The 27,984-nt window shown below is 54.0% G+C and overlaps 4 protein-coding genes across 9 annotated transcripts; 2 read left to right on the forward strand and 2 right to left on the reverse strand.

Annotated features, from left to right (window-relative positions):
- Positions 1 to 205: 205 nt before the first annotated feature.
- TJAP1 (tight junction associated protein 1) lies at positions 206 to 6,574 on the forward strand (the record flags this gene model as incomplete). Of its 3 annotated transcripts, none has more annotated exons than XM_079713755.1 (8): positions 206 to 304; positions 1,929 to 1,957; positions 2,945 to 3,106; positions 3,315 to 3,381; positions 3,613 to 3,642; positions 4,422 to 4,529; positions 4,631 to 4,714; positions 5,477 to 6,574. In XM_079713755.1, 8 exons carry the CDS (start codon positions 206 to 208, stop codon positions 6,572 to 6,574), a joined length of 1,677 nt encoding a protein of 558 aa, XP_079569881.1. The 3 variants fall into 3 exon arrangements, with proteins under 3 accessions (XP_079569881.1, XP_079569882.1, XP_079569883.1); XM_079713756.1 differs by having other exon boundaries at positions 1,932 to 1,957; XM_079713757.1 differs by lacking the exon at positions 3,613 to 3,642.
- Positions 6,575 to 7,942: 1,368 nt separating this feature from the next.
- LRRC73 (leucine rich repeat containing 73) lies at positions 7,943 to 10,578 on the reverse strand (the record flags this gene model as incomplete). 2 transcript variants are annotated; one of them, XM_079713877.1, is made up of 6 exons in its annotated part: positions 7,943 to 8,061; positions 8,208 to 8,430; positions 8,571 to 8,671; positions 9,056 to 9,178; positions 9,525 to 9,685; positions 10,307 to 10,578. In XM_079713877.1, 6 exons carry the CDS (start codon positions 10,576 to 10,578, stop codon positions 7,991 to 7,993), a joined length of 951 nt encoding a protein of 316 aa, XP_079570003.1. In that variant the 3' UTR covers positions 7,943 to 7,990. The 2 variants fall into 2 exon arrangements, with proteins under 2 accessions (XP_079570003.1, XP_079570004.1); XM_079713878.1 differs by lacking the exon at positions 9,056 to 9,178.
- Positions 10,579 to 12,650: 2,072 nt separating this feature from the next.
- YIPF3 (Yip1 domain family member 3) lies at positions 12,651 to 16,120 on the reverse strand. Of its 2 annotated transcripts, XM_079712748.1 has the most exons (8): positions 16,022 to 16,120; positions 15,729 to 15,835; positions 14,398 to 14,443; positions 14,168 to 14,260; positions 13,880 to 14,011; positions 13,570 to 13,683; positions 13,248 to 13,371; positions 12,651 to 13,154 (listed from the first exon to the last, which is right to left on the reverse strand). In XM_079712748.1, the coding sequence occupies exons 1-8, from the start codon at positions 16,064 to 16,066 to the stop codon at positions 13,006 to 13,008; spliced, it is 810 nt and encodes a 269-aa protein (XP_079568874.1). In that variant the 5' UTR covers positions 16,067 to 16,120; the 3' UTR covers positions 12,651 to 13,005. The 2 variants fall into 2 exon arrangements, with proteins under 2 accessions (XP_079568874.1, XP_079568875.1); XM_079712749.1 differs by lacking the exon at positions 13,570 to 13,683.
- A 963-nt stretch (positions 16,121 to 17,083) lies between these two features.
- On the forward strand, positions 17,084 to 27,542 carry POLR1C (RNA polymerase I and III subunit C; the record flags this gene model as incomplete). Of its 2 annotated transcripts, XM_079713066.1 has the most annotated exons (8): positions 17,084 to 17,152; positions 17,279 to 17,350; positions 25,640 to 25,772; positions 26,057 to 26,176; positions 26,263 to 26,415; positions 26,571 to 26,720; positions 26,826 to 26,942; positions 27,087 to 27,542. In XM_079713066.1, 8 exons carry the CDS (start codon positions 17,084 to 17,086, stop codon positions 27,203 to 27,205), a joined length of 933 nt encoding a protein of 310 aa, XP_079569192.1. In that variant the 3' UTR covers positions 27,206 to 27,542. The 2 variants fall into 2 exon arrangements, with proteins under 2 accessions (XP_079569192.1, XP_079569193.1); XM_079713067.1 differs by lacking the exon at positions 26,571 to 26,720.
- Between the last annotated feature and the right edge of the window lie 442 nt (positions 27,543 to 27,984).

The raw sequence follows: 27,984 nt of genomic DNA on the forward strand, positions 1-27,984 counted from the left end.
CCCATCCAGCACGCCCCTGACCCATGGGCACTGACACACCAGAGTCCAGCCCTTCGAATGACCCCAGCAGCAGCCCAGGCCTGTCTGCCTGCCTGGTGGCTCCTACATGTCCTCTTTTTTTTCCTCAGTTTAGAGGCCTCTTGCCACATCTCTGAGCCTCCTTCCTTGTTCCCCTCAGCAGGTTGAGGAGCACTCACCTCCCAGAATGACCAGTGCAGCCCCTGCTAAGAAACCCTACCGGAAGGCACCACCTGAGCATCGGGAGCTGCGGCTGGAAGTTCCTGGCTCCCAGCTCGAGCAGGAGGTCAGCAAGAGTGGTGCCCCTGCCCCGCCTGGCAGATGCAGGCCCCTGAGGCGGAGTTCTGGCTGTCCTGAGGGCACATCTGGTCCCACCAGTTGGGGTGAGGGTGTGGCATTGCTGGTACACACTTGGGCTCTCAGTTGCAGCAGTGCTGGTGGGGGCCATGTAGACTCATAGGGGACAGCTGTGACACACGTCCATGTGTCCAGGACATGTAGCTCAGCAGAAGTGATCCCATGCAGTATTGTTTTTCGTGCAAGAGGTAGCCCACCCGACAGAGGGGTGCTAACCTGATCGGAGGCCAGGACTCTGGTCCTCCACTGCTGGAGCAGAGCCATTCAACTTGTGGCCCTCTGGGGGCCATTAGGAAGCAGTGCTCCAGCACCTTCCCCCAGACGAGCTGTTCTTTGCTGTTCCTGAAAGTCAGGCCCTCCTCCAGCTTTCCTTTGTTTGGCTGACACTTATCAAATACGTGCTCCCTGCTCGGAACTGCATTAGATTCTTAGGAGGGCTTCTTCAGGCAACTGCAAAGCATTCTCCAGATCCATTTTCCTCCCCCGTTCAGCTTACTGCAGGAGGAAACGGGTCCTGCAGTTTATTCATCTTGCTTCCGTGTCTCTATCCTGTTGCAGTGCGTGAAACACATTTAAAGAACTTGAGAGATGGCCAGCACGTGCCGAGCATCAGGCATACCATGGCCCACTCTGGTCACATTCACGGCAGAAGTGCCATCCATGACTTGCCCATTTTCAGTTCAGGAAACATTAAATTAAAAGGCCAGATACTGTGCTAGGTGCCGCCCACTGGGCATTCCCCTGGTTTTGTAGATGAGGCCACTAGGGTTCATCAAGATTAACATAACCAGTGTATGGTACAACAGGATCAATCCAGGTGTCAGTGGCTCCCAAGTCCATGGTCTGGGCCACCCACCTCATTGTCCTGCCTGTGATTGGCATCCTGAAGCAGTCAGGCCAATCAAATGCTGCTTGACATTTCCCTCCTGTCATAGCACGGGTCTGCTCTGCTTTGCGGTTGGCTGAGCTCTGGCTTGTGACCAACGTGGAGGCTTGAGGAGGATGCGGCAGGAGGGTGAAAGCAGAAGACGCTTTACTTGTCTCAGTCAGGTTTAGCCCAGAGGCTCTCCTTGCCCCACGCGCTTGTGCTTCCGGAGCCTCTGTGAGGGCCTGATTCTGTCCTGAGGGCCAGAAGGGCTTTGGCAGAGCTCAGAACCCTACTCTAGCTGCCTGGCTTCATCACTTCTCTGGAAAGTCTTGGCTGTGCCTGCAGGGCCCACTAGGAGCCCAATGAACAGCTGAGAGGCTCTCTTTAGCCCTGGGAGAGGTAGCATGGGTACCAGGACTCATTTGCAGTTGGCTCTAGTATTAAGAGGGTTTGGAGCTAGTGTGGGTAAGGGTGAGGGTTGGAATCTGGTTGGCATGGGAGAGAGTAGGCTGGTCCAGGTGTTACTGGATTGCCTCTATCTGTGGGGCCCTGCAGCCCACTTCTGCTGTGAGAGTCTCTAGGCTTCAGACATGACCGTTTCCAGGGCTATTTGGAGGGGGTGGGGAGCAAGCAGGAGGCCAGTGGTCCAGAGCTGAGCTTCAAGCTTCTGTTCTTTTGTGCCCAGGAGACCCTGACTGACGCGGAGAGGATGAAGTGAGTATCTGCTGCCCGAGAGCCTGCCCTGCCTCAACTCTGTCCCTCTTAGCTGCAGGCGAGGCTGTTGTTTCATTTGGGCTTTTCCTTGGATTAGGTAGAGGTAAAGGTTGGGGTGGGGTGTTTTAGGGACTTTGGGAGGAGGCTTGAAGTTTTGGATGTTCCTTCCGGAAAAAGAGGTTTGTTCCATGGGCTCCAAGAGGACCTGGCATCAAGGAGGTGGATGGCTCTGAGAGGCCTGCTCTTGCCAAAGCTCCCTTCCCCAGCTCCTGGCCCTCCTGTGCCAGCTGCCTCCCCGCAGCCCTTTCTATCAGCTACATGAGGCCTCTGCAGAGGAGGGCAGCACTGGGCTGGGTTTCTTTTTTTTTTTTTTTTTTTTTTTTTTTTTTTTTTTTTTTTTTTGCATTACGTGGGCTTCTCACTGCTGTGGCCTCTCCCGTTGCAGAGCACAGGCTCTGGACGCGCAGGCCCAGTAGCCATGGCTCACGGGCCTAGCCGCTCCGCGGCATGTGGGATCCTCCCAGACCGGGGCACGAACCCGCGTCCCCTGCATCGGCAGGCGGACTCTCAACCACTGCGCCACCAGGGAAGCCCTGGGCTGGGTTTCTAAGAGATGAATAATGGAGCAGCCTGATTGTGCAGTGGGGAAACGAGCTGAGGGCTTGCTGGCCAGCTGGCTTGGGCTGTAACCAGAGACAGACTGGGAACTGTAGCCCCTGCAATTCTGTCTTCTCGTTCTTCTGCAGTGAGGGGGGCAGACTGTCCTCTCCCATCCCCTCTGCCCCTCCCACCCAAGCTGTGATCTCAGGGCCAGCAGGCCTATGGGATACGCTGCCCCAGACGCAGGCTGAATCTCAAGGAGTCCCCTGCCCACAGCTACCTGTTCTCACGTCACCCCTACTCCTTCCTTCCTGAATCCACCCTGGAACTCTAGGGTGGCCCTTCTATCTCTGATGCCCCTCTGCCCTTGACCCCTCACCCTACCAGGCTTTTGCAGCAGGAGAATGAGGAGCTCCGCCGGCGCCTGGCCTCAGCCACCAGGCGCACTGAGGCCCTGGAGCGCGAGCTGGAGATTGGGCAGGACTGCCTGGAGCTGGAGCTGGGCCAGAGCCGTGAGGAGCTGGACAAATTTAAGGACAAGTTCCGCAGGTGTGGGAACAAGGGGCCGGGACACACATGTACGCATCTCCCTGTTCACAGGAGGTAGCCCGGAGAGGCTTCAGAGATCATCTGATTCTGATGCGAAAACTGAAGTTCTGGGAGGGGCACTTGCCCAAGATCCCTTATGAAGGAGGGGCTGAGCAGGGTCTGAAGAATAGGATCTTGATCCAGGGGTCTGCCTTGTGTCCCTCTACAGGCTGCAGCACAGCTACACGGCTTCCCAGAGGACCAACCAGGAGCTAGAGGACAAGCTGCACACGCTGGTAATCTGTCCAGGAGGGCAGCTTGGCTGGAGCTGTGCTCACAGGATAGCAGGGGCTGGGACTTGCCAGGGGACTGCCATCCTTCCCTGGGCTCGGCGAGGGGGTGGGCCGTGGTGGGGAGGGGCCCGCAGTGTGCTGTGAGAGTCAGGACTGTCTTAATGCTCACACTGTTTCTCTTCTCTCCTCGTCTTCCCTCATGCTGCCACCGTTGCTGCCGCACTCTCCTCTCAGGCCTCTCTTAGCCACAGCTGGATTTTTGCAGTTGCGTCTGAGTTTGTGTGTTTTCTCCCTTGCCCTCGCCTCCTCCTCAGCTGAGATCTGGGATTGCTGGGGCCTGGCCATTGCCCTCTGCCCACTCCTTTCCTCTTCTTCATGTGAGGCCTGTTCAGCAGTCAGTGCCTCCCTCCTGGGGGACAGCTGGGGAGCCTGTTCTTGGCTTGGGCAGAGTTACTGATTGATGTCACCACTGAATGCTCACAGCTTCTTGGCTGCAGTGGGCAGCAAGCCCCGGCCATTTGGGGGAAGGGGGCCTGTGGATCCAGTCCATGAGCTGAAGATCAGAAGACTGCTTCTGAGCCTGCAGCTCCCTCCCTGCTCAACTAGATAATCTCACAGGCATCCCCAGCCGCCACGCAGCCCCACTCCCCACCTCCTCCCGCTTCCCAACCTGATCCTGGAAACAGCCACAGGCAGCATCGGCTTCAGCCCCTGGGTTTGCACAGTTCTTGCCTCTCAGGTACCAGCTGCCTCACCTGGTGTGTAGAGCCCCTTGAGTGCCCTCCAGGGCCGGGCAGCTCTTAGACTGCTCTGTCCTGGCCTGGGCAGCTGTCAGTCATGCTCAGAGAGCCCCCTCCCCACAGCCAGCCTGGACTGCAGGAGAGGTGTCTGGTCTCCTTCTGTCTGTCCATCGTCTGTCTCTGTGTGCCTTGGCTGCCCTAGCACCTGTGGCTTCCTGTGTCTCTGGGCCGGGAAGAGGGGGAGGGGAGAGGAGAAAGGGCTGGCTGGGGTGTGGGCTGGGTTCACTGAGTCGTGTGCCTCAGATCAAGAAGGCTGAGATGGACAGGAAGACACTGGACTGGGAGATCGTGGAGCTGACCAACAAGCTGCTGGACGCCAGGAACACCATCAACAGGCTGGAGGAGCTCAATGTATGGTCACCTCGGGGGCCTCCCTGCCTGTGCTGCCATGTCCTGGCCCCGCCCTGCTCCCCTGGGCTGTGCCGGGCTCTGAACTGCATCTGTGTCCGCAGGAGCGGTACCGGCTGGACTGCAACCTGGCTGTGCAGCTCCTGAAGTGCAACAAGTCTCACTTCCGTAACCACAAGTTCGCTGATGTGAGTGGAGCGCACTCTCTGCCAATGCCCGTCTGCCCTTTAGGACCCTCCAACTCCAGTTTCTACACCTCTCTCTGTCCTGTCCTCATACCTTCAGCTCCCTGCTTTCTGCTTTGCCTTCCCCTCGCCTCCCTGTGTCCTCTGAAGCCAGTCAGCTCGGCCGCTGGTTGGTGTCCTGCATGCTGTCAAGGGCCCATGACTAGGGGCAGAGTGGGGACTGGCCCTGTTGGTATTTCTGGAACAGAGACAGGGAGAGAGGATCTCAATTTCTGGATCCCGTGCAGGAAGGAGGGGGTTGCCAGGGGTATGGGCCATAAGAATAATTGAGAGGGCCCCTTGCTCCAAGGGGCAAACTCTAGACCCCAGCGCTCAGGCTCAAGGTTGATGGGGCCTACAGAAGGAGTGGAGGTATTTCTAAGGCTTCTGGTCAATACTGATTCTCAAGCTTGTGTCTGGTTTGGGCAGAATCTACCGCTGAGATGGGGAAGTTAGACGTCTGAGAGCATGTGGGCCTTAGCACCAGTTCTGGGTTCAGATCCTGGCTGTGTTAATCAAAAGCTTCAACTTATTTTACCACTACCGAGCCTCAATTTATCTGCGAAATGAGGATATACCTTTGTGTGCTGCTAGAACAGGTGATAGCAAAGTGCCCAGCACACGGGGGGCCTTATATGTGGCAGCCGTCATATTTGCCCTGAAGCAAGCTGTCTTAGGCTGGGCTCATTCATGTCTCTCTTCCCTTCTCTCGCTCCTTTACCCCAGCTGCCCTGTGAGCTACAGGACATGGTTCGGAAACATCTGCACAGTGGTCAGGAGGCTACCAGCCCGGGGCCTGCCCCCAGCCTGGCCCCAGGGGCTGTGGTGCCCACCTCGGTCATTGCCCGTGTGTTGGAGAAGCCAGAGTCTCTTCTGCTCAATTCGGCCCAGTCAGGCAGTGCCGGGCACCCCCTGGCTGAGGATGTCTTTGTGCACGTGGATATGAGTGCGAGTGACTCAGGTGACCCAGCCAGCCGCCCAGCTCCGGGAAGCCCCGTCCCCCAACCCAACGGGGAGTGCTGCTCTCGGGGCACCGTGGGGGGCTCCCCAGAGGAGGAGATGTCCCTGCCAGCCTTTGAGAAGCTGAGCCCCTACCCCACCCCATCTCCGCCCCACACGCTGTATCCTGGCCGCAAGGTGATAGAATTCTCTGAGGATAAGGTGCGGATTCCCCGCAACAGCCCCCTGCCCAACTGCACTTACGCCACCCGCCAGGCCATCTCCCTGAGCCTGGTGGAGGAGGGCAGTGAGCGAGCCCGCCCCAGCCCAGTGCCCAGCAGCCCTGCCTCGGCCCAGGCCTCCCCGCAGCACCAGCCCAGCCCAGCCCCCCCGGGGCTCAGTGCCCCGGCCAGCTCCGCTAGCTCCGAGGAGGACCTGCTGGCCAGCTGGCAGCGGGCGTTTGTGGACCGCACTCCGCCCCCGGCCGCTGTGGCCCAGCGCACAGCCTTTGGACGTGACGCGCTCCCTGAACTGCAGCGCCACTTTGCTTTTGGTCCCGCTGGCGGAGATGAGGAGGTGCAGGCACCTTCTTCCCCACCTGGTGAAAGTGGGCTTTTGCTGCCAACAGAAGCTGACCTTGGCTTTCCCAGGGAGGAGGAAGAGGAACAGCTGAACCTGCCCATCAGCCCCGAGGAAGAGCGCCAGAGCCTGCTGCCCAGTGATGGCACAGAGGAGGGGCCTGGCACTCCTCGCACCGAGGGCAGGGCCTGGGCACTCCCCAGCTCCAGCCGCCCCCAGCGCAGCCCCAAGAGGATGGGGGTGCACCACCTGCACCGCAAGGACAGCCTGACCCAGGCCCAGGAGCAGGGCAACCTGCTCAACTAGGGCCTTGCTTGCCTTCCTGCCACTGCTGCACGGGGACTGCAAGGTGCCCCAACCCTCGCAGCTCAGGGTCCCCACCTAGCCCAAGCCCTTGGCCTCTGCTCCCTGTGCAGATAGGGTCAGGCTACACCAGGCCTTTCAGCTGCACTGACTGTAACTGGTACTAGCTTGCCTCATGGTTTTTCCCTCCTGGAATATTTATTCTCCAAAGGTAACATGCAGCTGGGGCTCATGACCTTTCTTCCAGTCGGCCCAAATTGGCCTGTTCTGGGGAGCTGAGGGGTTTATTACATCAGTGTTTATCTTCATCCTCCTTTCATATCCACCAGTTTTCTATTTTTATCTGGCCGGGGGGGGGGTGTGTGGGGGGGTGGGGGGAGGAGGGTCATTGGGATTATTAACCTCTAATTTAAGTTTTCACCTGTTTCCCTCTCCCCCCAAATCCTCTGCACGAGCTGTTGCCTTCAGGGGCCTGGCACAGCAGGCCCTCGGGGGGATGAGGGAGAGGACTGACTCAGGGCTCCCCTCAGCTGTTTCCTTCCTCCCTCTGGAAGGGAGTAGAGGGTGGGATTCAGGGCCCTCAAGCTGGGTTCTAGGTGAATCCTGGTCCCACTCCCAACCTTGGCTCTAGACTGTTAACTCCCAGCTTTGGGAAAATTTCACATCAATAACTATTTTAAAATTAAATAAAACTATTTTACTGGTATGGCCTAATTTGTCTATTAATGACCTTCCTTCTGCCCTTATTCTCCCCATTCTTGAGTATTCCCAGTCCTAATCACGTCCTAGTCTTTGCTGCTGACTCCCCACTACCACTGCTCTGCCTGGGGCTTCCCTGGGCACAGAGCATCAGGTGGTGGGAGAGGGTGTACCTCAAGTAACCCTGGCAGGGCCCCTGCGTCTTAGGGTCCAGCCCAGCTCGGTGGGGGCTCTTTACCTCAGTTACGATCCTTACAGGGCCTGTCACCCCAGAACCCCAGGTCCTGTAAGTCAGAGACCTGAGCCAGACCTGTTTGAGACATTTGGGGCCAGTGGACGCTGCCTGGAGCTTGGGCCGTGGGGTGGCACTGCCCCCTAGTGATGTCTAGTGGTAATTCCAATTCCTCCCTCGCTGCCAGCCCCCAGTGACCAGAGCCACACGTCAGGTTGTCGAGTTCATAAAATCTCTTCCGAGCCAGCGGGCTGCAGCCAGGGCTGCCAACAAGTCCAGAGGCATTGCCTTGGGTTCCAGTGCCCCCAACGATTTTGTTTAGTCACAGCTTCCAGAGCCTCCCACCATGCTGCCAGGAGCTGCCAGAGCCCCAGGCACCCCCACCCCCCCCACCACCACCCTCCTAAGCCCCAGGGCCTGACCCTGACATCTGGGGCAAAGTGCTGGAGATGCAAATGTAATGACGCGCAGAAGCCTGAATGGGAGAGTCACATCTCCGTCTCAGCCAACAGACTGTCCCCTAGTCCTGACGTCATTAGCACCATCTGAGAGCTGGGATCTGTGGAAGGGCAGAGAGGTGTTCAGACCACCATGCATTCCTCCGCTGGGAACCACAAATAGAAATGGCCTAAGTTTCTCACACCCACTCTCCCTGGTCCCAAGCCTCTTTCAGACCTGGCTCTGATCAACCCTTGTGGCTCTTACCACTGGGGCACATCCAGGAGCTACTGCCCCTCTGGTGGGCAGCAGGCTCCCGCCCTCTCTCTCGTTCCTGGGTGTCGCCAGCCCCTCCTGCCACCTCCTCCTCCTCCTCCCCCTCAGAGAGGAGGTCACAGATCTGCTGCTGCAGCTCCGGGCTAATGCTGTTCTCAGCCAACACAAGACTCCGCAAAGCTGTGGGGTAATTTTCCACCATGTCCAGCAGGGTCTGCGGTAGGGAAGAGTACGGAAAAGGATGAACACAGTTAAGGCAGCTCCTGACTCCAACCTGCCACCCCTTCAGTATGTCCACAGACACACTGGCTAACCTCAACCCCTGGCCCATTCCCAAACACGAAGACTTCTCACCTGAGCTGACTGGTTGGTGAGCCCTGTACCCTCCAAGTCTAGGACCTCTAAGGTGCGGCTGGAGGCCACAGCTACAGCCAGCATCGCTGCCACATGGTCACCTGGGGAGAGAGTACACGTGCACACACTCACCAGCATTCACAGGCCTGCTAACCCTTTCTCCCCACAGCCTCCCCATTGCCCTGACAACCTTAGAATCCACCCTCAGGCCAGGAAACACTGGCAATTGGTAGGTGGCCAGGAGGGGAGCATTGTGACTGATGAGTGAATGGATGAAGCAAGCCAGGCCCCGGGGTGGTGATGGATGCTCTGATCTACCTGTTGGTCATCTGGTCCTCAACACAGGTGGCTCCTCTACTTCCACCCAGAACCCCCTTTCTTCTTTCCTCTGCCAGTGTGCTGGTTACCATGGCAACTGATGGTCCCAGGTTCTTGGACAGGGGTGAGGGGTGGTGAGAATCAAAGGGGGCTTTCTTGAGCCTCACCCAGGGGGTTGTAGTCCAGATTGAGGACGCGGACCTGGGAGCTGTGGGCCACGGCAATGGCGAGGCGGCTCCAGCCCTTAGGGGTGATGCCAGGGTTGGCGCTCAGCGTCAGCTCCTTCAAGCCTGGGCAGCATCATAGCGAGAAGCCAGGATGGAGAGGGTCAGGCCTTTCTCAAGCCCATCCCCCACCTGGGGATCTCTGGGGTATCCCTAGTGACTGAGAGCTACCCCACCTCCTCCACAGAGCTCCAGGGACATTAGCGACCCATGCCTTTCCTGCCCGCTGCAGCCTGGATTCCTGAGTCTCCATCCTGCTCAGCTCCCAATCCTTCTCCCTCCTAAGAGGATTTGAAAAACATTCTCACCCACACAGTCAGAGCCCTCATCTCTGGGCCATGCCCCCTGCCCTCTGCACTGAGCTTTTCATGAAGGCCACACTAGCCCATGCCCTCAGCAGGGCCCTGCTCACCAGACTTGGCCCCATCAGGGGGGAGGAGGCCACAGATGAGGTTGATGGCTTCATCACCCAGCATGCAGTCCCCCAGGTCCAGAGCCACGAGGGCAGGGTGGAGGGCCAGAGCTGGATTCAGCAAGGCCAGCCCTGCATCTGTCAGAGGGCTCCCATGCAGGCTGGGGGATGAGACCAGAGAGCAGAGGTTACTGCAGTCATCAGCCCTTACTGTAAGGGGGAAGGGGCGCCCTCCCTTATGGTGAGCTGTAGAGCTGAAGGGGACATTCAGTCACAGCACTTGGGAGAGGCCTTGGGAAGGAAAAAAGAAAATTCTAGACTCTTAAGAATGCAGTTAGAAGGGGAAAATTCGGTTTCTTTTCTGGGGCAGGGACTGGGATCCAGATCAGAAGACAGAGAAAGGGTGTGTGGGTGGTGTTTTGGACAGAACATAGGGGCAGGGGTCTAGTCCTCAGGGGAGTATTCCTTCTTGGGTACTGAGCAGCTACCCGGGAGAAGTCAAGGCGGGTGATTAGGTTGGGAGGTACACGGGCCCTGCCAGGAAGGGGTGGGTATCCTATATCATTTGGGGTGGGGCTGGTGTTCAAAGTCTGGAGGTGAGGCAGGAGTTTGGAGGGTGTTGTGGAGGCATGGGCAGAGGAATGAGGTGCATGAATAAGGGGTGAGAAGGTAGGCTGGTGCAAGGACAGGTACCAGAAGGTGTGCGGAGGAACAGGAGATGGCAGGGGGAGTGCGAGGAGGGGTGCGGTGCCCGGGACCCCTTTTAGAGGGAGCGCACTCACAAGAGGGACTGGATGGAGCGGTTGGTCCGCAGCGCCTCCGCCAGCTGCTTGATGCGGCTGGGGCTGGACACGACGCCCAGGTTAAGGTTGAGCTGCGCCAGGGACGTGGCCCCGGCCAGGGCCCGGCAGATGCGGCCGAAGTCGCGGTCGCAGAGACGGCAGCCGCGCAGTGAGAGCAGGCGCACGGCGTTGTCGCGCAGGCCGCGGCAGATGTCCCGCACTTCGGCACCTGACAGCGGCTCCCCCGATATCTGGATGGAACTGGGCAGCATCGTACCCACGGCTGGGCCTCCGGGGCCAGGGCCCGGGCCGCGGCCGAGGTTGGCTGGGCCGCGGGCGGGGTCGGGTCCGGGGTCCGGGGTGGGGTCGCCGACGCAGCGGGGGGCAGAGGGGGAGGCAGAGGCACAGGCAGCGGAGGCGGGGGCGGCGGCGGCGGAGAGGAGCGCCGGGGCCCGCGCGGGAGCTGGCCGGGATTGCGGAGGCGCCGAGGTCGCCGGCCGGGCTGAGACCGCGCGGCGCTGGGGCCGGGGCGGACCGTGCCGTCCGTGTCTGGGCGGCGAGCCGGGGCGCGCGTTCCGGGGCCGGGCGGGCGCTGCTCCGCGCTGGTCTTCGTCCCTCGCGGTTACGGCGCCGGCTCAGGGGCCTCGGCTTAGGACGCGCGGGACCGGTCTCCGTTCGGAGGCCGCATCTGTTCCCTCCCTTCCTCCAGCCCCACTCCCCCTACTGCCCCACAGGGAGAGCCCGAGGAGGGCAGCCGGGCGGGCCGGCAGGCGGGCAGCGGGTGGCGGGCGGCAGCTCGGGCTCAGGGTGCTGCGCAGGAGCGGGCGGCGGGTTCCCATGGCAACGGTATCGTCATCGCCGCTCGCCCCGCCTCCTGCCCGGCCTAGGCCACGCGGGCACACGAGGTTTGCGCACACCCGGTGTTCAGGAGCGGTGGGGGCGCTGTTCCCCTGGGTGTAGGGCCAGACAACAGGTGGCCAGGTGGAAGCCTGGGACGGGCAGGGGGTGGGGATGAGAGAATAGAGGCACATCACGTGGAGACGGCATTTGAGACAATTACACGGTTCTTTTGCTCATTTTCTCGTCGTTCCCCGTTCCTAAGGGCCAGACCCCTCGGTGCCTTCGCCTGGATCCCAGGGACGCCCCCCACCCCCCCACCCCCCTCCAGTTTGGAAGTCCCAAGGGCCCTTTAATTCGCGCCTCGCCCCGCCCCCGCGACAAGAGGAGCCGCGTGCGCGGGCATTCCAGGCGCGAGGAATTCCTCGCGTGCCCCTCGCCAAGATGGCTGCCTCGCAGCGGCGGCGCCGGGAGCCCCTGCCCCGTGGAGGCGGCCTGAGCTGCTAGGCCCAGTGGAACCCCAAAGGGTCCTTGAAACAGGTGAGCCGCAGGTAGATGCAACGCGCTGGTGCCGTTCCTTTCCCAGGTGATTAGGGCACTGCTGATGCTCTGACGTCCTCAGTACCCGTGGGACTGGAGTAGCCAAAATGAAGGGGGGTGGGTACCAGGAGAGTGGGCTGCAGTGGCTGTGGGGCCGTGAAAAGTGGGCCGGAGCTTTCAGTAAGGGCACACTGCACAATACAGGCAGTGCCCTTGGAACGTTGTCCACTGATGATAGTGTAGGGGCCTCACATCACATAGGATCACATAGCATGAATGAAGGGCACGTCTTTCTTAGTCCCTTTATTAGAAGGGAAAAACGCTAACCCAGATTTACTAGGGTAATGAATTTTTAAAAAATGAATAATATAAACATAGTGAAGGGAGGTCAAAGATTCTGTTCCCTCCATTAACCACCTGACTTAAGTGGAACAGATTAAATGGGTAGCGGGAGAGGATGGTGCTGTGCTTGGGGTGGTTATTGCTTTTAAGAGTAAATAGCACTCTTGAAGAGAAAGGACTGAGAGAACTCCTGAAGAAAGCTTTGTTCCCCTGGCCCCAGTATAACCAGGGCAAAGCCAACTTCGGCTTCAACTGTGCACCTCCACAGAAAAGTTATCCCTACACAATGGCCCAGGTGCATAAGGGTCTTGTAACATGGTGTTCAGTCTGGAAGTTTTTGTCCAGTTGTCACTGCTCCATAAGCATCCCAAGAGTGAGGCTGAGCCCAGACTTAAGCCGGGTGCACTGTTCCATCAGACTTATGGTTCTTGAGTTTGAGGCCTCCCTGATGCTGCATGGATCTTGTGCTCCCTGCCCTGAGGGCAGGTTCCATATTCAGTCTTTCCATGCCGTCTGGGCTGTCCCACTTTCATTCTGCTTGGATAGGGGTATAATGAAGTGAGCATGTGACATTACCACCACTGACAGAACAGGAAAGTGTACAGGAAGTAGGGTGGCAGGGAGGACCACTGGAACGGGTAGCTGTAGTTCCAGACTTCAATCAATATTTTAATTACCAAGTCTATATTTAGCAAGACAATGTGGAAGAGATAAAGAGGAAGGAAGGGGTAAGTGGTGAGAAGACCTCGGAGGAGCTGACCCACTTTCTGCACTGGCTGCAGAGCCCTGCAGTCCAGGCCAGGACTTCCTGGCCTTGTGCCCTTCAGAAGCTCCACAGGCATCAAGGAGGTGCTTAAGTGGCTACAGCTCTGTGGCAGCTGCAGACCCCTCAAAGAGACACATGTCATCAGTACTGTCCTTCAGTCTTCCTCCACGTTGCAGCTGGGGGAAAGGGGGCCGGCCAAGGATCTCAGGTGGGGTCAGTGTGACTGCAGGGTCAGCGCGACAGCCTTGGCTGTGGCGTTGAGCATAGTGGTGGGAAGCCTAGCAGCAGGGAGCACAGCGGGGATGTCTCTGGGGACCCTCTGCATGGGTGGGATGTTGGGGCCCTCCAGCGTGTCCAGGATCCCTGAAAGAAGGAGGATGGAAAGTGAGTGGGGGTTGGTAGGGCCCTGCCTAGGCAGCTGTCCTCCCTCTCCCCTGCACCCCTCCTGTCACTTACCCTCTACCACCTTGTGGTAGGCAAAATGCAGATAGAGCAGGAAAAGCATGTGCAGGGTAGCCAGGGTGCCACAGAGGAGCAGCCGCTGTGTGGGGCCCACAGTCCGTGACACCAACACTGCCACCTAGGGCAACAGGAATACAGCTCAGAAGGCCTGATCCAAGTGAGTAGTGTAGAGAAGCCACTCTTACCCAGAGCAGAACCGTCTTTGGGCTCTTCCCTCCCAATCAGAGCCCCTTGTGGGATTGGGCCTGAGCTCTGGGCTGTTTTCCCTACTCCTTTGGAGGACAGCCCACCCCTGGAAACCTCCTGCCGAGCTTACCATGCGCAGGGTGGACAGCCCACCCACCAGTAGCCAGAAGAGGTAGAAGAGGGCATGGAGGTGGATGTTATAGGTGATGAACAGGACAATGCAGTGCCCAAAGAGGCCGTAGCCCTAGGAAAGAGGATGGCGGAGAGGAAAATCACTCAGGCTGGGCTGGCCTCTGGACCCTCATGAGGACCCTGAGAAATAAATGGTCCATTGGCCAGCTCACCCTATTCCAGGCCCTGGGGCCCTAGGACAGATGCAGACCAAAGCCTGGTTACTCTTTTAAGATCACCCTTGCCCACCACCATGCTGGACTCCTTACCAGCAGCGCTAGCATCTGGAGCATGGTGATCTGGGCATTGCACAGGTAGGCGAGGAAGTAAATGAAGGACGAGACGCCCAGCCAGTAGCCGAAGCAGGTGCCAATGGCTGTGCCCATCAGGGTGCCCTCCCGCTGTGGGGTGAAGGCTCTAATTAGTCCTGGGAGGCCTCTTGTCTCAGCTCACCCAGGGCCTTCCTCAGGGGCTGCTTCTATCTTACTCCACCATCGGCTCCTTGGGCAGCTTTCAACTCATTTCAGCCACCCCCCAAAGTCCTCTGTCCTGCTTACGATAATGGTGTCAGACGTCTTCATCCCATGGAGGAGGATGGCCACCAGCGTGAAGACAAGCATGAGAGGTCCGTAAAGCTCGCCTGCGATTTTCTGTCAATATACCAACTCATTCAGGCTGGAGGGTACAGTGGCTCTTCTGTTTATGCCTTCCCAGGCTTTGCGTGGTGGCCCCACCCGCTGCCCTAGTGCCTCCCCCGGCTCTTCCAGACATGCTACCCGCTATTCACCTGGGGGAAGTTGACCATCTTGATAGGGATCATGGACTCCAGGAGCCTGGGAGGGGAGAGGAGAGATGAGAGCAGAGGCAGCACTAGGCTGTGAGGTTCTGGGAAGCCTGAATCTTAGTCATCTTGCTAACTGAAGAGAACATGCTGGATGGTAAAGGGAGAAGAGGGTGGTAAAGACAGACAAGGAATGAGGAAATCACTTTCTTGCCCCTGAATGCTTCCAGGAAAAACAGCCTTCTGATGCTGTGCTGACTGATGCAGCAGCAACACGGAGAATTTAGAAAGCCCTGCTGGGCCTTGGGAGAGGGCTTGACCCCCGTTACCTATGTGACCTGCTCCCCTTTAAACCTCAGCAGAGAATGCCCCAAATTCAAGGCTGTGATAGTAAAGCCGTGAGAAAGGTTTAGAGGGAAAGTTGTTACTTGAGGGAACCAGCGTGCCTCCTGCCTCTTCCTGCTTATCATTCCTCCAGGCACCACTGAGCATTTTCTTGAAAAATATATTTGAAGTGGTATGAAAATTCCAGGCAGAAGGAATAAAAGTACCAATAACTTCCCCACTTCTTAAGTGCCTAGCTAGCTCCTAATAATACCTTGGATCTTGACTAAATTTTACTTCCTCTGAGAAAGCTGCCCTGTCCAATCCTCCAGCCAAGCCTGGGTCAGGTGTCCCTCCTGCGTGTCCCTTCATGGCAAATGAGTGCTCGAGGGCTGCACTCCAGGGTAAGGCTCCCATCTATCTTCACCACTGAATCAGACACAACTACTGTAGTGCCTGACGCAGAGCAAAAGCTCAGTAAATACCTGCTGAGTGATATGGATATTTGGTAAGCATTGGTTGAATTAAAGGATGAACAAAGAATGAAACCAGGATTAAATCCAGCTCTTGAAAAGTCATTCAACAATTAGGTACCGATATTCTAGTTCAGAGACTGTTCTGGTGCTGGGAATAAAAATGTGAAACAGAGCCTGCTTTTGAAAAGGAGGTCTCTGGGGAGACAGACCCAGAAATAATAAAGTACAGCACTGCTGAAGAGTTATCTGTTAGAGGAAAGCGCAGAGCTCTACTGGAGCACCAGGAAAGGACAAACTGGCAATGGGGAGCAAAGGAAGTGACATCTGAGCTACTCTTTGAGGGAACATGAGTAGTTTGCTAGAGGGAGAAGAGGAGGACGGCAATGTGGTATCGCCATGCCCTGTTCCGTGACTGGTAAGACGTATAATGTGGCTGGGGTCATGAAGAGGGGAGTCTAAGGGTTTGGTGTCCGGTTGTAGTTTGGATGAAGGACTAGGTGTTAGGGGGGCAGCTTCTGTCAGGAGAAGGATCCTCACCTGCTTCGCACCTGGGCAGGCTCCACATCAAAGTAGGGTCTCAGGATGTCGATGTTGGCATACAAGCTGAAGGCCCTGGAGGCTTGTCTCTTCCCTGCCTGCCACATCTGAAGCAAGGAAGACGGGTGGGGTGGGAGGGTACTGTGAGACTCTTGGCTCTATTGCTTATTTTTTGTTGAATTTCTTCATGGTTCTAACTGGACAGCCCGGGATGAACTTCACCAACACCAACTCCAGAACCAGGGGCCTCCTAGGTATACTTTTCCACCTGTCAGGGAGCCAATCTTGTTTACCTGATCAGCCACCTGCCGGCTCAATTGTCCCTTAAAGCCCTTCATGCCCAGGAACTCCCCATCCTCTTCTTCAGCAGCAGCTGCATCAGCATCCACTTCTTCCTCACGCAGGCGCTGATGCAGCTCACCCATGTCCTCGAAGCTGGAGCCTGAGGTATCATCCATGTTCTCCATGTCAATCACAGCTGAGCCCCCACCCTGTGAAGACAACAGACCTAAAGTGCAGTGCCTTTCTGCTCCATCCGTTAAGTCCTTCTCTGTTCACCACAGAGTTTGGGGCTTTGTTCTTACACTGCTCGGGATATGGCTTGGCATTACCATAGATCACGCCATTCTCTCCCCCTCATTTGCTCTCAGAACCCTTGGTTGTTTGGCTGTCTTTTCTAGCCTGGGAAACCTATTCCCTGTCTTCCATAGACATCTTTCTCCTACCTTCCCTACCAAAGCCCCCAAAGGGCTACAAAAGTGCCCATTTCCTTTGTCTTTCCCAACCCCAAAACAAGGCTGTGCGCACACAGTGTGGTTTTGGCCAGTGAATCCCGCCCACCCCCAAGCCCACTCCTGCCCCGCGCCATGCCTGACCCCGACCGACCTTCTAACTTGTGCGGAAAGCGAGAGCAAGCGGGCCCAGGGACCTGAGGCCCCTGGTCGGAGCCGTGGGGCAATTACCTGGATGTTTTCTTCGAACCCTCCCCATTCCGGGCCAGCCCCATTTCGGGCGCCGCCGGCTGGCGCCGCCGGGGTTGCCATGTCCCTCGAGGGCTCCCGTCGCTGAAGCCCGCGCTAGTCCCGCGCGCGGAAGAGGAGTGGGAGAGACGTGGGCCTGAAGCAGGGACAGGTCCACGGACGAGAAAGAAAGGAGGGATCCGTCGGAACGCAAAAAAGAGAAACCCGGATGTTTGGCCCAAACTGACTTCCGGTAGCTGGAGACGTGGACGGAGGCGGGGCAGAATCTCGCGATATCTAAGATTCCAGGAGGTGATGCGTTGCCACGGAGACGGAGGAGGGCCATTATAAACGCACGCACCAGTTAGGTGCCTTGGTCACGTGGAGGAGTTGAAGATGGCGGCGGCCCAGGCGGTGGAGGAAATGCGGAGCCGCGTGGTTTTAGGGGAGTTCGGGGTTCGCAATGTAAGCCTTGTGGCCTTGAGCTCGGGAGGAGAAATGGGAGCGGAACAGGGATGAGTTGGGGTTAGAGTGGGGACAGGCTTGGCCTCGCTGCCCCTTCGCGGACAGGCTCGTCTCTCTTTGCTCTAGGTTCATACCACCGACTTTCCCGGTAACTATTCGGGCTACGATGATGCCTGGGACCAGGACTGCTTCGAAAAGGTGGGTGGAGCTGGAGATGCCCGGAGAGAGTACGGTGATCGGACCTTGTGGTCTGAGTAGCCTGTGCCTCAGAAGCTGTCCTTGTGATGCTATTCAGGCTAAATTAAAGGTCCAGGTTCTTGTTCTACCTGTCCAAAAGAATTTGGACAGGGAACGCAAGAAAGGTCACACACAGACTAAGGCGTAGAGAGAAACAAAGAAGCAATCTATTAAGGGGCAGAAGGGAAAGTACGTACTCAGAGAAAAATGAGGGCGTCCTCGCGAGTGAGGGGCGCACCCGAGGAGTTTTGTGACCCCCCCTTTTAATTTCATTTTAATTCCTTGAATGGGTGCAGGTTTCTTTGATTAGGGGAGGAATATTCATTGTTGGGAGGATGGGGAGGGATCTTTTTTTTAATATTTGCTTTTTAAAAAAATTTTATTTTTTATTTTTGGTTGCGTTGGGGTTGGGCCTTCGATGCTGTTCTCGGGCTTCTCATTGCAGTGGCTTCTCTTGTGGAGTACCGGCTCTAGGCACGTGGCTTCAGTAATTGCGGCATGGGCTCAGTAGCTGTGGCTCGCGGGCTCTGGAGTGCAGGCTCAGCAGTTGTGGAGCACAGGCTTAGTTGCTCCCCGGCATGTGGGATCTTCCTGGACCAGCCATCGAACCCGTGTCCTCTGCACTGGCAGAAGGATTCTTAACCCACCAGGGAAGTCCTTGGGGTGGGATCTTGATTGCATCTGGTTACATCAGCTTCTCTTGCGCATTGGTCTTTTAAAGCCACCGCACTTCTGAAAGCTGTTTTCCCTTAAATTTTTCCTTAGCGCCAGGTGTGGAAGGTTGTATAGCAGCCACCCGCAGCCTGTGCTTTTTTTTTTTTTTTTTTTTTTTTTTTTTTTTGCGGTACGCGGGCCTCTCACTGTTGTGGCCTCTCCCGTTGCGGAGCACAGGCTCCGGACGCGCAGGCTCAGCGGCCATGGCTCACGGGCCCAGCCGCTCCGCGGCATGTGGGATCCTCCCGGACCGTGGCACGAACCCGTGTCCCCTGCATCGGCAGGCGGACTCTCAACCACTGCGCCACCAGGGAAGCCCGCCTGTGCATTTTTATTGCTCACGCTTCTCCAAGCTCTAGCTCTGTGGGTTTTCTGGTTAGGGTTCTCTGTTTAGGTATCACGAAGTTTAATCAAGGTTTAATTTATGTTCTTGTTGCTGATGGCCATTCCTCCATGCTTCATAGTCTCATTAAGTGCAACACAAGGAGAGGTGGCTTTGCCTGTTGCCTAAAGTCTGTGTTTGAGGAGGCTGTCCTTGGGTCCAGCCCTGTCATTCCTGCCTCAATTCCACCCTGAAGGAGTTCCTTCCCAAAGTCTTTTGGGGTTATTCAGGGCCAAAAGTCTCATTCTTCTGTAACTTTTTCAGACTTTGTCTGACTCTGGGAATGAAACTTTCCTCCTTTCTGGTCAAGGGGTCCCAAGATTTACATAGAGGCCTCAGCAGTAGGCGGTGGCTGGAATCCCTGTATGACCATCATGTTTATGTCAAATTGTTGCAACCTGGAGGAAACAAATTTAACAAGCAAGTAAAAAGGCAGGGGCCAGAGATCAGCAAAAGTATTAATGCAACCAGAGGTCCAAGGGTACCTTTGGTTATATCTTTTTGACTGCAGTCCATGTGGAGTGGGCACTGGGGTTATCCTTTCCAAAACTGTAACACCTGGCCAGGGGTGTTGATGTAGGTGTAACATGTTTTGTTGATAACTGCACATATCCTTACCTGCTCAGCTAGGAGATAATCCAAGACCAGTCTATTATCCATCACCACATTAGCTAGGGAATTAAGAGATGTTGAGAGTCTAGAGAGTGAGTCCCCTCTGGTCCTGGCCAGGGAAGACAGAGTATCTGACAGGTTATAAAGTGTTGCCTCGTGGTAGGCAAAGCCCCCTCCCCCCCGCCCCGTGGAGCTGCCAAACCAATAGCAGCTCCTTTTTTTGCCAGGATGAGTCCAGTTGCCCTCTTATTTCAGGAATGGGATTATAAATGGTTATACTGAGGTCCCTCTGATTACTTAGTTGGCCTAGCATGCATTGTCCCACTATCAGGGCATTATGTAGACAAGGAGAGGCCTTAGCCAATCCCAGGGAAGGGAAGGAGGAGTTGGGGTTGTCATCTAAAATATCTGGGGTATTTTGGTCTCTTTTCTTTGGTTCAATGAAACAAATCTGACATGATTCCTTCAACGAAGGGTTTTGGTATAGCATCATAAAAGCCTGCATGTAAGGAACCTCAGTCTATTTCTCTAGTTTCCTGCAAAATAAATCCAGTTGTGAAATAGTATCATAATTTGAAGAGCTATTTTGGGGCTAGGTTTCCCTGACCCTTGCTTGTATTGAGGCCAAAACGTATTGCAGAAAAAGATGAGTTTCTTGGGTTTTAGCTCATCAACGTTGAATTCCTTCCAGTTTTTCAGGATGCGTCCTAAGAGGGACTGCTCGGGTATTGAAGGGGCACCTCCTATGGTGTTTATACCTAAAGTGAACAGAAAAGAAAACGGCACAAAAATCAGGGCATCCTGTGATTTTTGCTCTCGGCTTTGGTAACAGCAAGGGCGTCTCCTTCTACCAGTTACCTACTTCCTAGGCCTTGGAGGCGTCCACTCAGTGACCTTACTAGTCCTTGGATGTCTCCAAGGAGAGAGGGTCCGGGACCCTGCCCATTCGTCCCCGTTGGCCAGGTAGGGGGATTGCCTTTTCTTTTTCTATGCTTCTTTTTGACATAGGGCATGACCAGTAATGTGTCTGCCTGTGGTGCCCAGATGTATCCACTTTTCTTATGAATCTAAGAATCCTTCATAGTGGTGGAATTGCCACCTAGCTCTGGAATCTAAGATTTTAAATAAAACTTCTACATTTAAAGACATTAATGGAAGAGGATTCCTCAGAGAGAGAGAGAGGGGGAGAGAAAGCCTGCCTTGGAAGCTTTGGATATTGCCAGAGTAAGTAGATCTTTCCTAAAAGTGAGACCCAAGGAATTAAACCATGAGTAATTTTTGAAAGATTTACAGTTGCATTAAATTCCTATTCCCCTAATGCAGACACCCAGAGGAGGGAGAGAAAGGTTAGGATGAATAACGATTTTGTGGTGGCAGCGGCAGTGGTGAGCTAAAAACAAACAGTCCTTTTTAAACCCAGCATGGACAGAGCAGAGCTCTCTCCGGTAAAGGTGCTGAATCAAGACAGCACTCAGAAAGGATTACCAGAGCAGCAAGAAGGAACACAAGGAGGATAACAGGTATCCAAATTCGCCAAAGCATATTAATTAGTTTATGGGTGGACTGGTGTAACGGGGCAGAAGGGAAATAGTGGCCGTAGGTACTTAGCCTTGGATTTATGAAGTTTTTTTGTCCTTCTTTAATAAGAACTTTAGGTTTGGAAGGGGGCTCACTCGCCTGTCTGGACTCTTCTGGTCGTCTGTGGTCCTCGATGTCCTGTGAAGACTTGGGAGGAAGGATAGGTTTAACTCTAGACAGGTTCCCCGCTTAGCTAATAGTTGGTCATCCATTCTTGGTGTCCCCAAAATACTTATTTGGTCCTGTTGGGTTTGATAACAGGCGGAATAGGAGTATTGTGTGTGACTGACAAAAGACTAGTAACCTGCACCTAGTAATAATCAGCTTGGCCTGGGGGGCCCTTCCTGGGATGTCTCTGTCTCAGGCTTGAAAATTTATGGGTATTAGGTTTCACCCAAATGTTAGGTTTCAGCCAGAGCAATTTAAAAGTTAGGGCCTGTTCCTAGTCACTGAAGTGTCTCCCAAGCTTTTATAACGTATTGTCCCGTTAAAGGATGGGGCATTCAGGGACTATCGAGAAGGCATGTGAGACCAAATATTGTTCGGATTGGCAATTGAGTGGCTTAATGAAATACCAACTGTGGGGATTTTTATCAATACTCGATTTTTATCAATACCAGGCAGCTTTTAACATTTGAGAGTCCAGCATAATTGTTTAAAGACAGAGCAAGTGGCTCCTGTACTGATTAAAAATGACCCTCTTACCTGTCTTGTTAAGGATCACCTGGGGCTCTTCTGTTGAGATAGTGAGTTTTTCCATGGGAGCCAAGGACCCCCGGCCCTGTCAGCTATCTGCAGCTACCATTTGGAGTTTCGAAACCCCTTTGTCCAAATCGGACATGGGACATTCTCACGTCTGATGGCCTGACTTTCCACAGTTTGGACGTGGGGCAAGCAGTTTCGCCTTTTGCCCTCAGCAGGAACGGGTGCAGTGGCTTGGCTTACCACATTTGAAGCAGACCCCTTGTGGAGTCTCTGTTGATCTGGTGTCGTGTCTCCTCTTTGTCCCCGAGGTTGCAAGGCACTGCTGACAGCAAGAGCTGTCAGTTGAGCCTGTTTCTTAGTTTGTTCCCCTTCGTGCCAGTCTCTCAGGGTTTCCTCTGCCTGGTCACGGTTACTAAATACCCCATAGGCCATATCTAGCGGCTAAGGCATCAGAGCCTGAGGGCCCAACTGTAACTTTTGGAGCTTTCACCTAATATCAGGGACAGACTAGCTGATAAAAATGTTGTCCCAGTAGGGACTAGTTCTTGGGGTGGAGGGGTCTGTGTTAGTGCATTCTCTTAAAAACTTCCACAAGTTTAATCCTAGATGAGGCTCATTTGGTCAGAGAAGGAATTCAACTGTCTGGACTTGTCCCAAATTAACTAATTAAGTACTGCTCTTAATGAGTTCACTGGTTTTACATGCCTTTAGAGTTTAACTAGTTCTGAAATATAGCATCAGTGGTCAGGGTCCCCAGGCAGCATGGGGTGCACAAAAGCCCAAAAGAGAAAATGTCCTTGGTGTCTCTGAATGCTCCCAAAGGGTATGTCCCTGGGAGTAAAGATTACCTGTGATCCTTCAGGGGAACCAAGCTCCTGCCAAAAGGAGGAGCATTGCCGGTCAGGACTGGCTACGGGTATCCGTGTTTTTCTCATTCCTGCTAACTGTAGCCTATGTGAGGGTAGCGACCCCATCATATGGCAACCCTGCCAGCCCCTGTCCTGAGGCCCATGTCCTCCCCTGGTGTCTGCGGTACCCAGGGTGAGCGACCTTCCTGAAGGCTTCAAGGCTTCTCTGTAGATTCTATAGCCAATGATTAATTCTTGTGTTCCTGGGGTGCACTCCCCTAAAATGGACATCCTTATAGTTCCAGGACCTATTTAGGTTCTAGTTTTCATTCTCTGAAAGGGTGGTAAGTATCTGAAAATGGGTACCAGCCACTGAGGGAGGCGGTATGTGTAATTGTGTTAAAAAAAAATCTAAGAAAACCTCAGCTTTCTTCAACTTACAGTCTGTCCAAGTAAGGCTGTATTTTATATTTTTGCTAATTTGAACCTGACAATAGTTAATCAAATGGTGGATAAGATAAACCCAGAGGGCAAAGCTCCTGTGGTTCAGGTCCCTGACTGCCTGTGAATAGAGGCTGGCCTGACATGCCTTGCAACAATGAGAAGTGCAAGACCTAGCAGCAAGCTTGGAAAGCACCTGACAGATTCCTCTTCCCGCACTTCCAGGAGAGCAAGACACGAATATATGAGTGAGATGGGCCGCAGAGGCGCGACAAAGAGCGAAAGAGAAAAGTAATGATAGGAAGTCAGGGAGCACCACTCAAGTGCAAGGGAGGTGGGAGGCTAAGGCTTACAAGAGACCAAGATGAAGGGTAATTAACTTCCAATAAATCTCCTGGCTTGCTTGCCAAAGACTGATGCCAGACAGGCTAAATTAAAAGTCCACTTTCTTGTTCTACCTGTCCAAAAGAATTTGGACAGGGAACGCAAAAAAAGTCACACAGACTGAGGTGTAGAGGGAAACAAAGAAGCAATGTATTAAGGGGCAGAAGCAAACACACTTGGAAAAGAACTCGGGCGTCCTTGCCAGTGAGGAGGGCATCTGAGGAGTTTTCTGACCCCCCCTTTTATTTCAATTCCTTGAATGGATGCAGGTTTCTTTGATTAGGGGCAGAATATTCATTGGTGGGAGGATGGGGTGGGATCTTAATTGCATCTGGTTACATCCACTTCTCTTGCGAGTCTGTCTCCTGAAGCCACTGCACATGTGCTCTAAGAGCCATTTTCCCTTAGCAGTCAAGCACCAGGTGTGGAACGTTGTATAGCAGTCAGCTGCAGCCTGTGCATTTTTATTGCTCATGCTTGGCTGAGCTCTGTGGGTTTTCTGGGCAGGGTTCCCTGTTCAGGTGCCACAAAGTTTAATCAAGGTTTAATGTATGTTCTTGTTGCTGATGCCATTCCTCCATGCTTCATAATCTCATTAAGTGCAACACAAGGAGAGGTGGCGTTGCCTTTTTTTTTTTTTTTTTTTTTTTTTTTTTTTGCGGTACGTGGGCCTCTCACTGTTGTGGCCTCTCCCGTTGTGGAGCACAGGCTCTGGTTGCGGAGCACAGGCTCCGGTCGCGCAGGCTCAGCGGCCATGGCTCACGGGCCCAGCCGCTCCGCGGCATGTGGGATCTTCCCGGACCGGGGCACGAACCCGCATCCCCCGCATCGGCAGGCGGACTCTCAACCACTGCGCCACCAGGGAAGCCCTGGCATTGCCTTTTGCCTAATGTCTGTGTATGAGGAGGCTGTCCTTGGGTTGGGCCCTGTCTTTCCTGCCTCACTTGGGGTTTGCTCCGTATATTGAGCAACATGCTAGGTGCTCGGTATACACGATTTCTGCCCTGTTTTGCAAACAAGATGTTCAGTCTTGTTGGAGAAGAGCATTCGTAGACAAATGAGTCCAGTGTAATGCGGTAAAGGCGGTTGAAAGCAAAAAAGGTGATGGGGTTGGGGCGGGTGTATCCTGCACAGGCACTTAATCCAGAATGAGAAGGGGGGGCAGAAGTATGGAAGATTTCCTGAAGGAGATGACATTTCAGCTCAGCCTTGAGCGATGAGCAGAAGCTGAGAACAGCGAAGGGTGAGGAGTGTCCAAGCAGTTCATTGTTGCTAGAATATGAAGTGGGTCAGCATGAGTGTTAGGCAAGACTGAAGTGCGTTTTAGGCACTGTAGGTGATAGGGAATTTTTGAAGAGCTCTTAAGCAGATATTATCATATATGCAAGCTTAATGGTTGGGAGAGAATGAATTTGAGGATTGTCATGTGGTGTGTGCAGATTTGTGACAGAATTGCATAGGGGAGCTGAGGCTGAAGGCAGAAACTAAGATTGTGATCATGGAAACACAGCACGGGAGACAGAAGGTAAATTTGATGGTTGCTTGGATATGGGCTGTGAGGGGGGAGTGTAAAATTAGCTTGTTGGGGAACTACTTTGATGGATGGTGGTGTCATTTACTGATGAGAAATGGGTCTGGGGAAAGGGAGTGTTGATGCATTCAGTTTCCTGTGGATGGAGGAGTCTAGCAGGCTAGCAGGAGATATATATATGAGATCAGAAGTGAGATACAATTTGGGCAGTTGTCCGTACAGACAGTTGCTAAAACCGTGAGTGGGGTTGAGGTCACCCTGGAGAGACACAAACACTTGGGAAATGGTAACATGTATATAGTACGTGGAAGATTGTGAATTTAGTAGAAGGATTGATCAGACAAGAAGGAAGAGAACAGAAGATTGGTGCTCAGAAATCAAGGCAGTAGAGTTTGGAAATGGTATTCTCTCAACAATGCCAGGTACAAGGGAGGTGTCTAGTAAGATAAGGATTGAGTAATATCAACTGGACTGAGCAATACGTGAGCCTATTCTTAGTAAAATAGCCTCTGTGGATGGCGTGGCTGGAAGCCATATTGCAGAGGATTTTAAATGAATTGAAGATAAAAATGAAGACTTTTTCAGAAACTAATAAACGATTGGGGGAGAGAGGGACATCTGGGCAAAGGGAGGTTCTTGAGGGGAATATCTGGGGGGAGGTATTGACTATATAGAGAGCAGGCTTTACTTAGTGTTTTTCCTGTTCCTTTAGAATTTCCGCGTGGATGTGGTACACATGGATGAAAACTCATTGGAGTTTGACATGGTGGGAATCGACGCAGCCATTGCCAATGCTTTTCGACGCATTCTATTAGCTGAGGTATAGGTGGGCACGATGGCAGAGGTGGAGTTGTGTGGGGAATCCTCATTTGTAGAATTGTCTCAAGTGGTATTTTCCTGCAGTTTTGCTGAGCATTCCTCCTGCTCATTCTTTGTAAACTTTTCATCAAGCGTTCTTCTAGGAAGAAGTCTCCATCTCCCTATGTCAGGAGGCAGGGAGTAGATGGGGAATCTACAGGGTCTTTGTAGATGAGTGGCTTTCTTTTCTTGGGCAGGTGCCAACCATGGCTGTGGAGAAGGTCCTGGTGTACAACAACACTTCCATTGTCCAGGATGAGATCCTCGCTCACCGCTTGGGGCTCATCCCCATTCATGCTGATCCTCGCCTTTTTGAATATCGGAACCAAGGTGAGGGTTTGAGAAAATGAAATTTTGGGGAAAGGTGGGCAGCTCTCCTCTGAAGTTGATTCTGGAATCAGACTGCCTGTGTTCGAACCCTTGATTGGCTACTGTATGACCTTGGGCCCGTTGCCAATCTTTTGGTACATCAGTGCTGTTGTCTGTGAGAACACTTGCCCTTGCCTTACCAGGGTTGCCAAGAGGATGAGAGAAACATGCAAGGCATTCAGCGTAGTGCCTGGCACCGAGGTCCACTAGCTCTTTAACAGCCCCCACCTCCTCCCTTTGTGTAGGAGATGAAGAAGGCACAGAGATAGATACCCTGCAGTTTCGGCTGCAGGTCAGGTGCACTCGGAACCCCCACGCCGCTAAAGATTCCTCTGACCCCAATGAGCTCTATGTCAACCACAAAGGTAGGTACCGGTGGGGTGAGGAAGAGGGCCCCCTGTTGGTGGGTGCTAGTTTTAGGGACTTGGGTCTGATGTGCTTTCTCCCGCAGTGTACACCAGGCACATGACATGGGTCCCCCTGGGGAACCAGGCTGACCTCTTCCCGGAGGGCACCATCCGACCAGTACATGACGATATCCTCATCGCTCAGCTACGGCCTGGTCAGGAGATTGACCTGCTCATGCACTGCGTCAAGGGCATTGGTGAGACCCTTTGATTACCCTGGGGTGAGGTATGACTAAGGGACTCGGCTGAGATGTCCCAGGCAGGCAGAAAGCCAATGGGCCTTTGATGTCAGTAGCTTAGGGAATGTGAGGAAGGGTCTCCTCCCAGGCTCCGAGTTCCCTCTTCCCTCCAGGCAAAGATCATGCCAAGTTTTCACCTGTGGCAACAGCCAGTTACCGGCTCCTGCCGGACATCACCCTGCTTGAGCCTGTGGAAGGGGATGCGGCTGAGGAGCTGAGCCGGTGCTTCTCACCTGGTGTTATTGAGGTGCAAGAAATCCAAGGTATGGGATTTGGGATGCCAGGCCCTAAAGTATATTTTCTTTGAAGGTAGCAGAGAAATAAAAGCTCTGGGCTTATGTATTTATAATATGGTTTGTTTTCATTAGGTAAAAAGGTGGCCAGAGTTGCCAATCCCCGGCTAGATACCTTCAGCAGGGAAGTCTTCCGGAATGAGAAGCTAAAGAAGGTTGTACGGCTTGCTCGTGTTCGGAACCATTACATCTGTGAGTTTCAAGTTGGAGGGTGGGGTGGGGGTGGAGTTCTTTGGTGCTGCAGCTTCCTTGCAGAGTTCAGATGCGGAATCTAGCAATACATATAAGGAGCTTCTGTAAGCCCTGCCTGAGCTAAAGTGTCCCTTTGGTCCCCAGTCTCTGTTGAGTCAACAGGGGTGTTGCCACCAGACGTGCTGGTGAGTGAAGCCATCAAGGTACTGATGGGGAAGTGCCGGCGGTTCTTGGATGAACTGGATGCGGTTCAGATGGATTGAGGCTGCGCTGGACTTGGCATGGCTGGGATTGGATGCTCCTGAGGCAAGCTGAAGATTTTACGTTCTGACCTGCCCCCACAGGACTGCTGTAGAGAGCCCAGAGACTAGGGGTCCTGAGTTTTCTGGGGACAATTTCAGCTTTATTTTCAGTCAATACACTTCGTTAAATGTGCCACAAAATGTGACTTTTATGCCTTTGTAAGGTCTTAATGTAAATAAATTCACATCCAGACAAAAATCCTTTTGTTGGAGACCACTTTTTCAGTTTTCGTCCAAAAATATGGGGCACCTCAGAAGAGATGTGGTGTTATTTAGCAGTTAGGAGCATTGGGCTCAGACATCACTGCAAGTCAGGGCCAGGTCCCTCTGAAGCCCCTTGAGAAATGCCAAGTGTGATGGTTTCTGGGGGCACAGCCAGACCACAGAAAAATACTGTGTGTGCTTAACCTATTTCCTGGACACCAGAGGAAGTTCCTGAGAGAAAAAAGGGTGGTCCATGGCAGTCACATCACATTACTATCAAGAGCCACACAAGGAAGAATAACAGTTCCCTTTGGACAGCCCCTCTGGGTTAGGTCCAGTAGCCACCAATGACGACACTGAGAGAATGGAAGGGCTGCCTGGTTTACGTGTCAGGAATAGAAAGCTGCTTCTGGCTGGCACGCTATTTCAGAGGGTTTGACAGAGCAGGTCTGTCAGTCACAGTTCTTCCTGTCCAGCCCCCCTTAGCAAGCAAGATGCTCATGAGGAACAGTGACCCTGGAGTATGTTGCTAGTTT

Source organism: Hyperoodon ampullatus (genome assembly GCF_949752795.1).
Source record: "Hyperoodon ampullatus genome assembly, chromosome: 10".
Lineage (NCBI taxonomy): Eukaryota > Metazoa > Chordata > Mammalia > Artiodactyla > Ziphiidae > Hyperoodon > Hyperoodon ampullatus.

What these genes read in the sequence shown, in the direction of transcription:
- YIPF3 (XM_079712748.1), bottom strand. Translation starts at nt 16,066, where the DNA reads ATGAAGGGCTTTAAGGGACAATTGAGCCGGCAGGTGGCTGATCAG. An exon ending in GCCGGCAGGTGGCTGATCAG is followed by an intron (nt 15,836 to 16,021) that starts GTAAACAAGATT and finishes TCCTTGCTTCAG; the next exon opens with ATGTGGCAGGCAGGGAAGAG. An exon ending in AGACGTCTGACACCATTATC is followed by an intron (nt 14,012 to 14,167) that starts GTAAGCAGGACA and finishes TTCACCCCACAG; the next exon opens with CGGGAGGGCACCCTGATGGG.